Raw genomic sequence first — 17,506 nt, 5'->3', positions numbered from 1 at the left:
AATGGCTTTTGCTAATCCACCACATCTGCTGCTCTTTCTTGTGTCCGATGATATGATGTCACCAGACCTTGTTTCTATCTGTTGTATTTTGAATTGCATACTAAAAATCTATTTATGATTTTACCATGATACAAGTTATAAGAAATTTTGTATTCCTTTGAGATCTAAATATTGATAGATGTTGTATTGCTGTTGTTGTTGTATTCTTTAAAGGATGTGACACAAACTTGAACTTACTGTTTCCTCACAATCAAACACTGATAAGAAGGTCATGGAATTTTAAAGCTTGCTGCATTCATCAAATGGTAGTGTAAGTCATCATCACATATTGTCCCAAGTTTGACATTATTTTGTATATCAAACATACTGATTTGAGTTTTAAAATAGAACATTTATTAATGTGATTTAAAAAAAAATCTCTACAATATTTGACATCAACACTACTGTCATTTTGTAAAATGTTGCAAAAGTGAGAAAAAAATCCATCATCTAAAAGTTCATGATTTCGAGATATATGACATCTTGTTACCCCAGAAACAATAGGCAAACTAGAAATGCAAATTATATGGGGCAATTTGCCCATTGCCTCAATAGCCTCCCACTAACCGGGACTCTAATCTTCACTGATGTTACTTATTTTGGAATGAAATCTTAAAAAAAACCAAAGTTTTATCCTTCACATGAAATGGAAGTTGTGTTGGTAGGACTCAGAGTTTGTAGTTGCTATATCACTGGCCAAAAACATGATTTGTGTAATATCGCTGAAAACAAACCAGTGGGAAAGTTGTGCTCAGGATGTGCGAAGGCAGCACTTAAACGGGGAATACGCAGGGTCCCCAATATGTGTGGACCAAAGTACTATTCCAACTAGCTTCTCAGCTTGAGCTTGGATTGTGATGTAATCTTCAAACTGCTTTACAAGTGGAAGTCAACATGAATTCGATACATTACCAACTGAAATCAACTGAATACCATGAATATTTGACATTTCTGACAGTTGAGATTCGTCATTAAGAAATGCATGCGTCTGTGAATCTCAAGCAGTCTCCAATTAAAGGGCGCATGAACTCCTTATACATTTTCTTTAAACATTTTCATCTTCCAACTGTCAAAGGGCAAATCAAAACTTGTGACTAAAAATGTCATACCATGAACATTTGACATTTTCGACAGCTGAGATTCGGTACTGAGAAATGCATACGTCTGATGAATGTCAAGTACATAGTCTCCAGTGAAAGGGCTCACAAGCTCTTCATACATGGTGATGCCATACATTCTGGGTCCTGTTTCATAAAGCTGTCCGTAAAGTTAAGCCCCAGTCACATAGACATGCTGGATCACCCCAGATCTGATCTGCGGCAATCCGGGGAGAGATCCGTGTTGACATCTTGGGCATCCGTATACATCCTGGAGGCCAACATGGCAACATTTGGAGGTCCCAAAAAAATCTGGTGTCATCCGGGGACTGCCGTGTTGGCAGAGCAATCCAGAACGGTCCGTGTGGCCGCTGTGTTGCTGCCATGTTGGTCCGTGTAAGCGCTGTGTAGATGCCGTGTAGATGCCGTGCTGTTCTGGCCTTTTCTGTGTAGCTGCCGCATTGGTACCATGTGTACAGCCTTCAACGCTCGTCGACGCTCCATCCAGGGCGAAACTATCCCAGAACTCCCCGGATCATTGTGTAGATCGTTGAGGATCCGTGCTTATATGTGACTGGGGCTTTAAGCAAGACTTTACAAATGACTTAGATATGGCAAGCCATGTGGGTTTCCTAATCACTGTTAATTTCAATAGCTGAAGTTGAAATTTGCAGATGATAACGATTATCATCCTTACATGTTAACACACGTTTTTAGTTGGAAGTGTATTTTTGCTCCAATATAGATGAAATATTGATATACAGTCGTACTTTGTTAAAATGTAAGGAAAAAAAATGGGCACACATATTGGCACTTCATATTCCAGTCGTATGTAAAGTAATGCATAACTTTATAAACAGCTTTATGAAACAGGGCCCAGGATGGAGGTATTGCTGCAACTGCTACTGGATTTTTCCACACATGCTCCAGGTTCTGTCACTTTCACAGGACATCATTACGACAGATTTGCTCGCCACATAACCAAACGCTCGTTAGCTTCATATAGGTTTGTACAATGTGTGATACTGCAAACGTTGATATTTTCGTGTGATTAATTTTTCACACTGAGTGGCTCAAAAACATATTCCCCGGTTGTTGAATATGCGGTATGCAAATGTCAACCCATTCACAATATGCAGAGAAAATTGAGATGATATTTTTCGTGAAGATTATTGACAAGATATATCTTGCTAGCCAGAAGTAGAACAGAACATGCAAAAATTAATGTGCCTTGAAAGTTTCTGCATCTACAATAACATAGTTCAATTCATGAGAGCACGTATCTGACCCCAGAAAGCTGATATGCCAACATGAGATGCCATACGTGGGAATCCATACATTTCGCAGGGGGGAAAAAAAATGCAACATAAGATATCACAAGAATGACAGAGATTACTGAGAGTTTTGACAGCGATTCTCACAAAGTATGATTAATGCTCCCATCCTAGCCCTTCAGCAGGCAAGCTGCCATAGCAACAACTTCGTAGACACAAGAAATGCATTCTTTAAATGTAAACATCTAGAGGTCCTTACGAAGGCCAATAGCTTGTTAATGCACGAGTGTAGTTAACTCCACAAGAGTTGGTGTTAAAAATGCAGTTACCATGGCAATGCCCTACATGCATCTGACAAACACAAAAAATTGTTTTGCACATCTGCATCTTCATGCCATGATGCAAATAAAAACCAAAAAACCCCTTAGAATTACTCAACAACTGTGAAAGTATTGCAACGCACAGGATTTTGCAGTGGAGACTTCTTTTCAAACTTTTGTGCTCTGAGCAAGCCCAAGTATATCTAGTATAAAAAACAAAACACCCACATTCTTGTGCGGTAGGTAATATGGTCAGCCTCTCATTTAAGACAGATATCTTGCATTCACTCTGCTGTGCGGACTTACTTAGTGTCGATGAGGGTAAAACAATCTCTGAACTCTTCTTACCTACAAAATGCAGCTGTTGTATTTAAGCTGCAGAGTTTGCGCATGTGCAGATATGGCTAACTTACAGATCTCTAATCATTTTGTACGCAAGAAGAGTTTAAAGGCTGTTTACCCGAAAAAGCACGCAAAGTGCGGTATAAAAGGATTAAATTATGAACAAGGTGAGTTTGGCTTGTTCCTCAAGTATATAAGCATATGCATGTCAAGTTTTGTGATCTCTTATCAAAAGTCCACATAGCTAAGTGACTGGAAAATACCTGTTTGTGGTGAGGGGCAAACCCTATTACCTACTACTGTTCACACAGTTAACAAGATCAGAGGTCCCCACACTAGAGACAGATTTATTTGTCTAGACTCAACACTGTCATGCCAATTCAATGCATCATAGCTGTCGAAATCCAATCAAAACTGCAAAGCTCTTTGTGGAGATTATAACAAACATTCTACAGCAGATTCCAGCTGCATGATGACATTGGTACCATGGGTCCATAACGCAAAACAAAACACAGCAGAGCGAGTTCTAGCTGCATTGAATGCCTACAACATAATTGATTTCACTTTCGTTACATGCTCGTAAATGAGATACAGAAATTACATGAGTTTGTGCATCTCACTTTTCTTCCTCTCCCCCCCCCCCCCTTTTTTGTTATCTGTCTCTTTTTTCTTTCTCTCTTCCTCCAGAACATAACAGACAAACTGACAGAACTGTACCATGCAATACTTGGCGGCCAACTCGGATCTTACGGAACTAGGATTACGACCCACTGTTCAATTTGATGGCCCATCAATATGTCACAGCTGAATTACATGGGACCTCAATAGAAGCCGTGTTATGAGCAACCTAACTCCACACAAGTGGACGGAAGCCCTTGTGGGTGCTATACACTCTCAAGTCAAGATCAATACAATGTGCTCTTATGTGTGGCACTTAATCCCAGAAATAAAGCAAAATAACAAAGTTAACTCTTGCACAAGTCTTACACATTTTGAATCACTTCACGTAATATGTGCTTCATTCTTACTATATTTCTGTATGACAAGAAAAAAAAATATATAGAAAAAAAAGGGAAAAAAAAAAGAAGTGTCCCAAAATTCGACTTCAAGAGCGCTTAGAGAAACATTTTCCCCCAGGAGTCTGGAGGAATTCCCACCTGTAATCTGACTCTTTCATCGCTCAATACCACCAGTCATCCCAACATGTATCACATAGGACTGCATTCTTAAAGGGGAAGTCCAGACGATTATCAGCCGTTTCCCGTGTAAAGAACAATATTTCATGAACCTATTACCTTTTTCCCGATGAGAAAGACCATCAGATACATTTACTATGATTTTTTGAAAAAATAAGGTAATTCTTCGTGTTCGAATCCGTCGCGAGCAGCCCTTAGTACTATCTGTCCCAGGATGCATTGGGCTCAGTTTCCTCAGCTGAGACCACCGCGAGCGCAGCCCAGCTACGTATCGATCTCCAATTGCACTGCTGACTGCGGCGCGGTATCTGCATGCCTGCCAAGGACTGCCTAGTTGGCACTACCGCAGGAGTCCGGACACCGTTTAGGAGTAATGTTGCCAAACACTGTATTCCTTTATTCAAATCATCTTCAATATATTTATATTTAAAATCCGTCAAAGATCAATGTAAAATAGTTGCAATTTTATGACATTTTCATTTCATTGAAATATTACATATATTGTAATATTGCCGTACTTATTTGTGTCCATCCCATCATTTACATGTACATTCTTCGGCTATGTATTGTTGCCATCAGTGTGATCAGGCATACATTATTGAAGTACGTCTGCTGCTGCCAAATGCTATCACAATCCGTGATCTTTTTTTTTTTTTTTTTTGACTTCTGAGTGTGAACAATCTGAATTCAGTCTGTCAATTTCAGAATCATTGCCTCTCTTGTTGTCCGAGACTGTTGAGTATGTCAGACAGTGGTAAATTACGACCGTATAACTTTGAACCGCGGAAGAAATGCCAGCGCCAGCTTTATCATAGTACCGCCGCCGGTGGGGAGTATGACGAGGCTGCATCGAGTAGTATTTGTAAGTTTTGATGTCAAACTTGTCAATTCTAATATTGGAGAGCCATCTGGCGCACCTTTCCTGCTCATTTTCTGGGTTCGGAATGGCAAAGAAACTCTTCTTCTGGCAAAACGCTTGACACATCGGCATTTTCGTGTGCGAAGTGAAGCAATAACATAGATCATGCCGCGTGCATCCGCGGATTCGCTGCATGACCGGAACCACGCGGTATGCTACCGCTTGCTCGACCCATATCGCCGTTGCTCATGCAGGGCTCCCCGAGCCAGCTGACGCTCCAAACACAGAGCAATGTGGGGCTAATACGTCACGCTGTCACGTGATCTTTCTAGCCGGCGTACAGAAATTGAGCAGTTACGATTCAAAATTAGTGATGCCAAAAAATCGATTGTGACGAGTTGGGAGAGTATTTTTTAATGAAACTTAGTCATCTTGGTCTTTGATTTATGTAGATTATGGTGGAATTTAATCAAAATCGTCCGGACTTCTCCTTTAAATGAAACCAAAGCCCAAATATGAATGGAAATTGAGTGAAAGCAGCAATATTAGCACAACACATAAGTGAAAGTTTGACAAAAATCGCACAACCGATACAGAAGTCATGAATTCATAAATTTTCCATACCGTCACCACTGTATAACGAAACTACTAGACTTCATGACATCATTTTGGAGAACAGAAGAAAGAAAATATAACAAGAATTCCACAAAATTTCATTTTTCATAGACAGTGCACATTCCAATTGTTACTGACCTACGTTAAGGGTAATAGTATAAACTCTATTCTCCCTGCTTTCTGAAAGAAATACGTTCAGAGCTCTTTCATTATGCTAGAAAAGTGAAATTATATTGAATTTTATTTATATTTTCTTTATATGGCTGTCTAAAATGACGTCATGAAGTATGATAGTCTCCTAAACCAGTGATGATGGCAATGACACTTCAAAAATTCATAATTTTTTAATTGCTTGTCAACACAAACTATCACTGATGTGTTCTACTAATATTGCTTCTTTCACTTGATCAACTCTTATATTTGGTCTTCAGTTTCCTTAAAAGGAATTACTAACAAATGCGCTTGGTGAATCATCCACCTACTACATATCAGAGAAGAGTACCATGTGCATTCAAAAATAAGCTGAAATGTTAACAGTAGGCCTACATCATTCCAGGGTGGAGAGTGTGTCACATCACATGAATCCCAATCACACCAGAATCCACCATGGCACATTAAACATTTCCAACTTAGGGTCACTCACAGCTGCTTCAATTCTCAACATGGAATGACAGTAGCCATTTGACAAAAACAAAACAACAAAAAATGTCTGCAGGCAGATACCACTTGCTATTAAGGTCAAGTCGATTACCTGTGAAGCAAGGGCAAAACAGGACGAATGGTTTTAAGAAAAGACTCCTAAAGTCGTTCAACAGGAGGTGGCCACCAGATACAGATATGTCCTGGATTTTTCTCCCTGGAGTTCCCTTGAATTATCAGCAATATTCTTTGCATGAGTGATGTAGGAGGATCTTACTCTTGGCGTTGGTCAACAAAAGAGCTGCTCTTACCTCCTCCGCCGTATGATGATCCCTGTTGCTGGTTGTATCCCCCGTAGCCGCCCTGACCCTGGCGGGAGGGGGCGGAACCGAGGATGGAGCCACCTCTTCCTCCGTCGTAGTTGGAACCATGATGCCTGCCGAAGGAGAAGGTAGGAGATGAGGTGAAAATAGAGTGCAATGGAGACAAAGAAAAGAGTTCCAAGGAGGCAGATATTTCGCTTGAGCTACTGAATTGCTACTGACCGCCTTACAATAGCAAAGATGGGCTTTGATGTACACTGCATTGACTTTCACATGGATTCCTGGTTAATTGTTTTCCTTCACTTAGAGCCCAATACTGCTAAATCTGAGTAGGTCCACTGTATGTATGTATGTACACGTATGCAAAATATTTACCATACACAGCTACCAAGAGATTTTACATTCTAAATCACATGAATATAAAAGATACAACGGTACTCCTGACACTATTTCATTCTCTTTTGCCACTGAAATACCCATCAAAAGATGTCATACTATGATCGTCCCAGTAGAAGCAACAATCTAAATGGACAGAGAGTATCCTAGTACTACTGGCATTTGAAGAGAAAGGGGGCTTAGAAATTCTGCAACCTAAATATGTAAATGAGGAGTATGCAACACATTTCTTGTGAGGTGTTCAGTAGTCATTTTATTTCATGTGTGCCCTGCATTCATCATAATAAATTACACACACACACACACACACACACACACACACATGTTCATTGAATCTTCAATACATGGAAGTTCACAATAAGGAAGGAGTACCAGAAGCTGACATTTCATATATTTAATGCTCCTCCATTCAATCATGTCTTATGGCACACTAATTGTTTAAAGCCCTTTCTCAACACTAAAATATCTTTTTATGGGCAATTAAAATGGAGTCCAAGCAAAGTACATGATGCACGGTCTTGTAACTGCTTTGGGATGTGCTATAATTGGTTGAAAAGGAACGGGGCTTTCATCTGTCAACACGTCATCATGAAGTGATGAGAACACCCTGGCAGTGATATGATATAAAAATGCTCCTCTGATCGATGACACTGCTTCATTTCAATTGGAGATCATCCATACACAGCTACCAAGGAGATCATCCATACACAGCTACTTTTTCTTTAAAAAAGAAAATAGAAATTATAAGAGACACTTTCTGAATCTACTGGATAAAAAATTACAGAAATATTTCATAAAATACACAGAGTTTTCCCGAATAACAGCCATGGCGACATCACTGGATCACACCGCATTCCACACACACACACAAATTTGCTCAGACTCAACACAATGTGAATGTAACCCTGCACTTCCTGTAAAAAAAAAAAGAAAGAAAGAATGATGGCAATGCCACAGTGTTGGCAGAAGCATTACACACGTCCCTCGAGTACTAATACCGGATACCTCTCCACAGGAAATAAAATGAGAAGTGCCTGTTCAAAAAAAAAAAAAAAATGCCTAGGGGGTCTCAAACATTGGCTGACGTTCAGATATTTACATAGAAATAGACAGATATACATAATACATGTGTATAAATTCCACATGGGTAAAGACAATATTGTGTTTCATGCTGTCAACTGTCACGCTAACGGCTTGATGCCAAACAGAGAGATATGACATTGGAGTAGTAGTAGAGCCTCCCTCCATCACATGGAAAAAGTAATATATCTTTTTTCAAGAGGAAATGATCAGCAATTTTCCACCTTAGAAGATATACAATGCTTATATGTTATGTGAGGCAACATTTCACACACACACACACACACACACACAGACACACACACACATAAGACAAATTATGCTGCCTACACAGTATGGGCCCCCAAACACTAAATGTGCACAAATTCCAGCAAGTGAAGAGGGGAAAAAAAGGAACATCCCGTTATCTACATCAGTTCCTCAGCAGCGTAAAAAGAAATGTGAATAGAATTGATCGCATGATAAAAGAAAACATTGCCGATTCCACCCCTACAAGAGAAAAAGGTAAGTCAACCTGCAAGAGGAAAAAACAACTTGATAATAGATTTAAGAGAGTGAGCATAAACTTGAACGAACTGTTGAGGAATCATGGTCATAGAATCCAGAAGCTGAGAGAGTGTACAGACGTGACAAATTACATCATGCTCTTAGGTACTTCTGGTCTTTTTAAAGAGGGGTTTATGGCTCCTCCTGAGAAGACATTACTATTGACATACAAATGAACGAACATGCAGGCACATGCGTCAACATATATTGTGGAAAATTAAAAGCACTGCATGGCTTGGCGAGTACGTGTGATTATATTCAAGCCACACATCAAAATGATATTCTATGTTTCCCTCCCCAATGGACACTACCCATATTAGCCTTGCAAACTCACCTACATACCACATAAACGGATTTATCACTATGGACACACCACGTCATATGTTCCGTAAGGATCCATGACATTTGCTCCCGCGACAATATTGCTCCCACAAAATATCTGCACGTGAAGCCAAACATAAAATCTTCCCACAAATACAACTCTAATCCTAATCCTAATCCTAATCTTCACATCAAACTGCACCTAAAACCCTATCACAACTCTAACCCAGGCACACTCAATACAAACTATCCACTAGTATGTTTAGAGACAGTTTGTTTAGAACACTGCAAAATTTCTATACAGTGGGTTTTTATTGTCATGAATAGAAGAATCAACAAGGAATCTTGTTGTTGAGATATCAAGAGGCTGCATTTATTCTTGTTTTTCACCTCCCTCCCCTCATACCCTCTAGATATTCCAGCAATCTTCCTTGGCAGAGAGCATCTCCTCCAAGTCTGCCACTTGATCCCACCCCACTTTCACATCAGAAAATTAATCTTCTGCGCAATCTCAAATAGTCCTTAATGTTGTCATGTAATGTAAAAGTCGTTTCTTTTGCGGTGGTTTTATTTTCGCGCTTTGAGGTTGAACCGCAAATTTAACATCACGCGAAAATGTTTTGAAAAGTCGCGCGAAATTAACCACGCACGGAAATGTTTTGAACTCAACGCTTGTTACAACGCTATTGCGCACATGCACACACGAAGATTCCGGCATTGAGCGTATTGATGGTCAACACACACACAGCAATACCGTGCAATGTAGGTACAAGCATGTTATAAAGTACTCGAGAGATGGGATTTCAGGTAAGCCTGCATTTAAGTTTAATTTCTATCTAATAAATAAAAGAATAATTGGATTATAGTTTGGGTTTTCATGTGCAAAATAAAACAGTGTTTGCTGACTGTGAATTCACAGATTTTGCCGACCGCGAATTTAAACACATGCGAAAAAGTCGGCACTGATGGAAACCGTGGAAGTATCTGTACGCGAAAGAAACCACTTTGACAGTAATCAGTCTCCCATGATTCTTGCTATCTCCATGTACATTATTTTCTATGGTTCTTTTTCAACAATTCCCTTACAGCAATCTTTCAAGAAAGGTGCCACGACTTCTTCCTGTACAGATGCACTTACGTATTCTTTAAGTCTCTTGGCAACATTCACATGCAATACTAAGCATGATTTTTGCAGTCACCGAGACATCAAGTTTGTTTCTAAAAACACACACTGTGTAGTACTGAAGCCCTACATTAACTGACCTTTAGAGGCAAGGCTTTGACTTTTTTACCTTTCCCTCAAACTATCTGACACTATCTACCTTGACTGCTCTGCCATGGCTTTGACGCCATAAGGTGGTAGGGAACTGTAGGGGGGCGCTGCATGCCCTACTGAATTCCCCCACACGCCCTGGTCATGGGGAAACACTGCATAAGGAAAGGGCACTGGGCATCCTCCCGCAGCGGGAGCGGAATGCATGTCTGGGTGGTTCAAACAATCACCGCCCCACTTGGCAGGGGCGCAGTTCAGTTGGTTCTTCCACTGATTGAAGAGGTGGTTGGCACCAGAGTAATCTGCAACATCTCTGTCTCTAGGTGGGGAAAATGCAACGTACAGTTATACATACAAGCACCATGCACATCTACAAATCATCTCCAGCATGTCAAGTATCACCTCCCTTAATTCTATTCCACATGCTAAGAAAGTACTTAGTATATTACAAAAATTGCAATTATTTGATTGTTTTCATGCTCTCATCAATTTTGCTTTTTCCACTGAAACAGATTTCCATATAAAAAAGTACAAATTTCAGAGTTAATAATTACAGTAAATTCCCCTTATTTTGCTGAATTATGTGTTACCTATTCAAGTGACATTCTGAGCAATATCCCTCGGATACATACATAAAGCAGAAGCAGCATCTAAAAACTATACTGGGTGTGCTGACAAAAAGATTAATCCTTTCATATTAGTGTGCTAGAGAAGACTTCACTTGTGAAAGTCTTACAAACATCATCATACTCAACTCAGCTGCTGACAGCACTTTACTTTCATAATATTGTGATGCAAGAGTCATGTTTTGTAAGTTATGTTTTTACTCTTGACTAACATGGCTTCAACATGGCATGGTCAGCACAGATCAGAATTTAATTACATTTGAAACAAGGCTGAGAGATTTGAGATGATATGCACAGAGGACATCATGAATCTGGAAAAGCCTGCAACACCTGAAAACAAATCAGCATCAAAGGAACAAAAACACAGATAAAGGGTAAAGCAAGGAAAGAAAAGAATGCAAAAGTACAAGCAGTTAGAACATGCAGACAAATGACTCTGAAAGGTGGATTCTTCAAAACGTGACGTTACCACAAAGATACAGTACACCTCTAATCAGGGCTGCACAAAACATCGTACAATTATGGTAATGGCAACCTAGCAACAAACAAACAAAAATAACATGTTAGCATTATGAGGGATTTACCTCATTTGAAAGAACAACAAAAAACACATAGAGGTTAATGAATCAAGAAACTTTTCAAAACAAAATATCTGCAGGAAACAAGTTCTGACGATAAAGGGATTGTATAGTTTTGGTTGAGACTTAACTTCAGGTTTTTATCATTTTTTGGGTGAGATAGTGAGACACCTTTTATGAAATATGAAAGAGCATGTAATTTCATGAGGATTTCAACGTTTATTTGATGAAAATTGATTTTGAAATGGCTGAGATATCCGAAACACAGCGATCCTAATAAAGTGTGGGACCCACATTTTATTACGATCCCTTTGTTTTACTTTGTTTTTGTATGTTTCAGCTATTTCAAACCTGATTTACATCAAATAAACTTTGAACTCCTCTTAAGATGGTATGCTCCGTACTATTTCATAAGTGTTTTCTTGGCTCGCAAAAAAGTTAAAGCCCAATTTTCATCTCCACCAATACTGTACCATCCCTTTAAGACAAATGTAAAAGAATTTCCTTTGTTTCAGTCACTTCACATACATGTGTGATTTCGTAGGTGTGTGTGTGAATGTGGGGGGGGGGGGAAGGGTGGTTGGAATTGAGCTTTGGATCACCACGGAACTGAGGACACAGCACAAAGAATATTCCGGGAGCAAGTGTCCCCTGAAGGTTTCGCACCGGCTGCCGACATTTGCGCATCAAAACTAGGGCTGCTCTGAGAGTCATCAGTGCGTCACACATGACCCTCAATCAGGAATGTATATATAGTCTCTCACCATGACATAAAGACATAGAAGTATGTTTTCAGAAAGGTGGCTTCCTTTCCAGTTCCATGACATTTGCTCCTGCGACAACTGCTCTGGTCTTATTTTCTCCAAGGATTTAGGGTTAGGATTAGGCTTGTGATATGGTTTTAGGTTTCATCTGATGTCAGATTTAGGAATTAGGGTTAGAGTAATGCTTGAGAGTAGAGCTTATGTGTAGCTCAGCCTGTAGATATTCCAAGGGAGCCATTGTCGTAGGAGCAAATGTCCTGGAACCCGAAAAGGAAGCCCTCTGCACAACTAGGGATGCTTGGTGACTCTGCATCACAAAAACAGGTCTCCTGTGTTTCCCCCATGCAATTTGTAACTCAACCTTGTACCTGTACATGCCGAATATTTCATGAGGTTTTTATTTTTGCAAATCCCAGGAGTCGGGTGCTATTCGAGCATTTACAAACACACAAAACTATTAACTCTGATCCCGACATGATTGTGACAAACACACACACATTTCTCCACTCAGTACTGTACTGCATGATTGCAAATTCAACCACTCGCGACATTGTCGGGGAGTCCCGATTCAAGAAAAAATAGACTCGCTAATTATATGGCCTACACAGCATCCTCAAGAATGACGTCTTGTATGAAGCTCTGCATGTATGAGTGTGTGTGTGTGGGGGTGGTGGTGCATTTATTCTAATCTTTTTATCTTCAGCTGAGCACAACCTCCAAAAACAAGCCTGACAAAGTGCCATTAACTTAATATTTGCATGGATTCTACGGTGGAGCATAATGACCTTGACCGATTAGAGATCCCGAAGTCGTGGCAACCCGTGTTGTATGTCATCCTGACTTAATTTACTCATGCCACTCAACCCCTTCTTCAGACTCTTGGTACATGATATGCAGATTGAAGCTCATCTGAACTCACAAAGCTACATAAAGCCTGTTACTAGGATGTTCTCCAAAGATCAGGACACGGCTCTCCTGCTGTGGATACCCACCGAATCGTCCTGTAGATTCGAGCTTTAATGCCTTAACCTAACAAGGCTGGGCTTTCATGGTTGTTCCCTGGCCGGAGGAGGGTTGAATCACCACCTTCCCACCCACCAGATCTAGGCCATCAATCTTGCAATCGCCATGAAAATTGGCACAACCAGAAAAAAAAAGAAACTGAAATTTTCATTTTTCACATTTTCTTTCATTTGATAATGCTAATATATGCATGAAATCATACATCTTGCTTTAAATCAGAAAATAAAGCTCCTAGAATCCTAATCTTCAGTGTAAATATTCTTTGTAGCATTCCTTACAATGTACTTGAAAAAACAAATCTTACAACAAAAATAATTTCTTATGAAATCTATTGTTTTATGAATTTATTATGTATTTTTTTGTTTTTCGATCTTTTGTTTTTGTTATTTTTTCCGTAAAATTCAAGCATAATTATATTAAAATAAATTGATTTCAGCAAATGAAAGTGAAAATAATATCTTTTTGAATAAGGTGAGAAAACTCTGTTTGTATTGACTTTGTACACAAAAATCACATCTTTGAGCCATTTTCGGACTGACAAGCATGTATAAAAGGTCGTGCAGCATTGTAACGGTATGCCCGATTTTCACAAAAATTATGTCATAAGATGTGCAACACTTGAAAGTAAAACGTCAGTGCGTGCCGTTGTCAAAAAATTTTGTGTGGCGGAAATGGTCCTGGAAAATGTCGAGGGGGGGGATGAGTCAACCCCTCCCCCTTCCCCCAGCAGTTTTAGGGTTAAGAGCATCTGTCCTCTTGATGCCATTCCTGGTCCTTGCTACGTCCTTTGGTAACGAGTTAGCTGGATTCCACTTCACCAATTCTTCCTCAACCATCATCAGGACAACCATCATCATTACTATCATCACTTGAACTATGCACTGAGCATTGTTAGTCTCATGTCTCACTAGCGGGTCTCGGGCAATTACGCCCTGGGCAATTATCCTTGACCCTAACCATAATCCTATTTGCTGATTTTATGCATAACATGCATACCACCATTCAACTTTGAAACTCATTGTCAGTTAAACAACACTGATAAACTTCAAAGATTGCATGGTAGGCAATAAAAATCAAGTTCTTGTAACAGTTGCACAATATATGCACTTGCCATTAGTAAAACACACATAAACAGCTGATGTAAGTACTGATATTTTCATGTTGTCTCTTTATCTCAAGTCACATTCAATCAAAATGCAAACAACTAAGGTGAGTACCAAAAATGCAATTTCTAACAGATTAACAAAAAAATGTCAATAATCAAACAAGCATTTCTAAACTTTCAGCTGCAGAAAATCAAGCCATGAAGCATTAGCAATCTATGGTGTTATTTGCAGTCCATAGATACTTGAACAGAACGTTGGAAGATGCCACAAAATTGTGGTTAATCTGGATAGCTGAACAGTGGGTTATCATGAAGCAATGAAATCACACTAGAGCAAAAAAAAAAAAAAAAAAAGCATGAAAAATTCAGGAGCAGCACGTGACAATACTCTCACTAATGGGTAAGCAAAAACTCACACAATTTTGAGACGGCTACTAACTTTTCAGTGGTTGATGCTTTCCACCAATACAAAAATTACATTGAGATAAACTGGTTACCACAAGCTCACACTGTTGGAGACAAAATATCAAACTTTTCCAGATACTGTTGAATGTAGGGATAATGTTAAAACACACAAGTATACAAGTTTTCAACATATTATCATCCGCACATAAAGTGTCATCATGCTTTCAATCCACACAAATGAGAACATGGTGTTAAGAGTCAAAAGTTGAAACATGATAAATGCTAATCAATGGAACAAAAGTCAGAAAACTCCTGAAAAAAGGCAAACACAGCTGAAGGCATCAGTCAAACATGAGCAGGCATCACGTTCGTCTCATGAAACTTGCAGTGAATCTACACTTCAGAGACACTTCTCATGTCGGACGTACCTGATCATTCTCTGAGCGGCACCGGTGTTCAGTCCGCCGCGATAACCACTGTCCCTCTGGAAGCCGAGCTGGGGGCGATAGCCATCTCCTCTGTTCCAGCCGCCCCGGCCTCCTCGTCCCCTGCCACGCCCTCCCGGGTAGCCATTGGCATTCATGAAATCCTCTGGCTTCAGCACCTTGTCTGGCACCCTGTGGATGATAATGATGATCAATAAGAAGATTGTAAATTACTGTATACGCTATAATTTTCGCGTACATAAATTTTCGCGAATTGCCGATGTCACACATTTTCGCGAGTGGTTAAATTCGCGATTGGGGAACCAGAGAAAATATGAAGTGGCAAAGAAAGTGTGAATTTTCAACTTACTAGCAACGAATGCTACCACAGCGACTGGGCTGTGTATACTAATACTAGTAGTTAGACGAGGACGTGTATGTACGTAAACAAGCTTAGCCAGTATGGTCTGTTCGGTAAGCCGTAAAATGTTCGTATCGTCAAGGCAAGGGATTCATTTTGGAAGGTAATATTTTCGCGTGTTGTTAATTTCGCGAATAGCTCCCGACTCGCGAAATTCGCGAAAATAAAACCCACGCGAAATATATAGCGTATACAGTACTAATTAACACAACAAAGTTGAGGACAACAACGACAATAAAAACAATTATGATAATGATAATAATAATAACTATGATAATAATTACAATGGGAAAGAGAAGACGGTGAAGAACAAAAACAAGAAGAGAAAAAGATAATAAATACTGGACTGAGATGAGTCATGTAAAGGTTCTTGAAATTTGAATGCAATTCACGCAGAAGAATCAACTTGAGAACCGTGTCATACTTTAAATTTTGCTTTGTGGGAATTAAGCAGAGGACCTACTCTTTCCTCTGCTTGAGTCTTTTGTTGAATGCTCTGTAATGGAATGGTTCTAAGAACTGAATCTTTTTGCACTGCCTTTTTACCAGATTTCATTTGCCGTAACATTGATAATCTCATGGGAATATTCAGGACTGCAATTTTGGTTTGCCAACACTTGACTTTGTCTTTGATAACTCAATTTCATTCACATCACATGATTCAATGTACCTCTCAACACATCAAAAGGATTGTTAGGATTCAGAATTAATATGTCCCAAGGCCCGAAGTTTCCTCAAGGGCATGTGATTAATTCAGCTCTTCGCTTGGCTCAAGTGTTCACCAAACCACACTGGAAAAACTAATTCCTCAATTAGTTCTCCTCAACAGCAGGACAGCATATCAAATCATCTTACATTATTTCAATTTACAATGTTCAGCAAAGTTGCAAGGTCAGTATGAAACTATCACTACACTCTTGGAAACAGTCTACAGGCTTTAACAAACAAAGAGGTAATAAACGAACTTGGCATTTGGCAACCGCTTGGCCTCAAACAGAAATCCGTCCGGATAGGTTGGATCCCGGAATGTCACACTGCAGTGATGAACAAGACAAATAAACACAACAACATCAGCAAAATTGTTTCTCCTGCTCTGGAAAACAGCGGAGGATCACAGGATTGAACATTATTTCACGGATGATAATAGGTGGCATGTTTGAAAGATACAAACATAATCTTCTTTTTATTCTCACTCACTCTCTCTCTCCCTCTATCTATCTATCTATCTATCTATCTATCTATCTATCTATCTATCTATCTATCTACCTATCTATCTACCTACCTACCTACCTACCTACCTACCTACCTACCTACCTACCTACCTGCATGGTATCTATGTACATACAAGGATAGAGGGACATATCCATTCAACTACTTTGTACCCCCTGCTTATAAGATTTGCAGTTCTCTTGTTATAACATCAACTGATCACAATGACTGCTCCACTGCAGTGCATTTTGTTTTATCCCATAACAGAGCAAATTTTACACTAGTATTCTTTTAACTTGGATGTGTACATCAATGGTATGTGTTGCATATGAACATACTGCTCAGCATAGGTAACTATTTGATGTCCCTTGGCAGGTGAACCACAACTCCATCATTTGACTCCTTGAGAATACCTTTTCTTTTTCATGCTTCATTACACACTCTGGTACTACCTAAAACCTACTGCTTTTCACGGCTTGGAAATTAAACAATAAAAAAAATCACATATAAAAAAAAAAAAAAAACACCAGAGAATTTGCAACAATGGCAAAACAAACGGCAGATTATGACAGCTGGAATGACTGTAACTTAGAGGGCGTTAAATGAAATTGAAAAATTATCTCTCAAAAA

General features: G+C 39.4%; 1 protein-coding gene across 1 annotated transcript in view; it reads right to left on the bottom strand.

Moving 5' to 3' along the window:
• Nucleotides 1-17,506, bottom strand: part of LOC140236839 (5'-3' exoribonuclease 2-like) — a 100,810-nt gene that overhangs the window by 49,620 nt on the left and 33,684 nt on the right. Inside the window, exons 27-30 of the mRNA XM_072316779.1 lie at nucleotides 16,633-16,701; nucleotides 15,250-15,438; nucleotides 10,370-10,639; nucleotides 6,693-6,817 (exon numbers count right to left, since the gene is read on the bottom strand). Of these exons, the coding sequence (XP_072172880.1) occupies nucleotides 6,693-6,817; nucleotides 10,370-10,639; nucleotides 15,250-15,438; nucleotides 16,633-16,701 (653 nt within the window). The remainder of the gene's footprint in view (nucleotides 1-6,692; nucleotides 6,818-10,369; nucleotides 10,640-15,249; nucleotides 15,439-16,632; nucleotides 16,702-17,506) is intronic.

Source organism: Diadema setosum, chromosome 1 (assembly GCF_964275005.1).
Source record: "Diadema setosum chromosome 1, eeDiaSeto1, whole genome shotgun sequence".
In the NCBI taxonomy this organism is placed as follows: Eukaryota; Metazoa; Echinodermata; class Echinoidea; order Diadematoida; family Diadematidae; genus Diadema; species Diadema setosum.
Note: the sequence above shows the minus strand (reverse complement) of the source record. Positions and strands in the feature narration are given on the sequence as shown.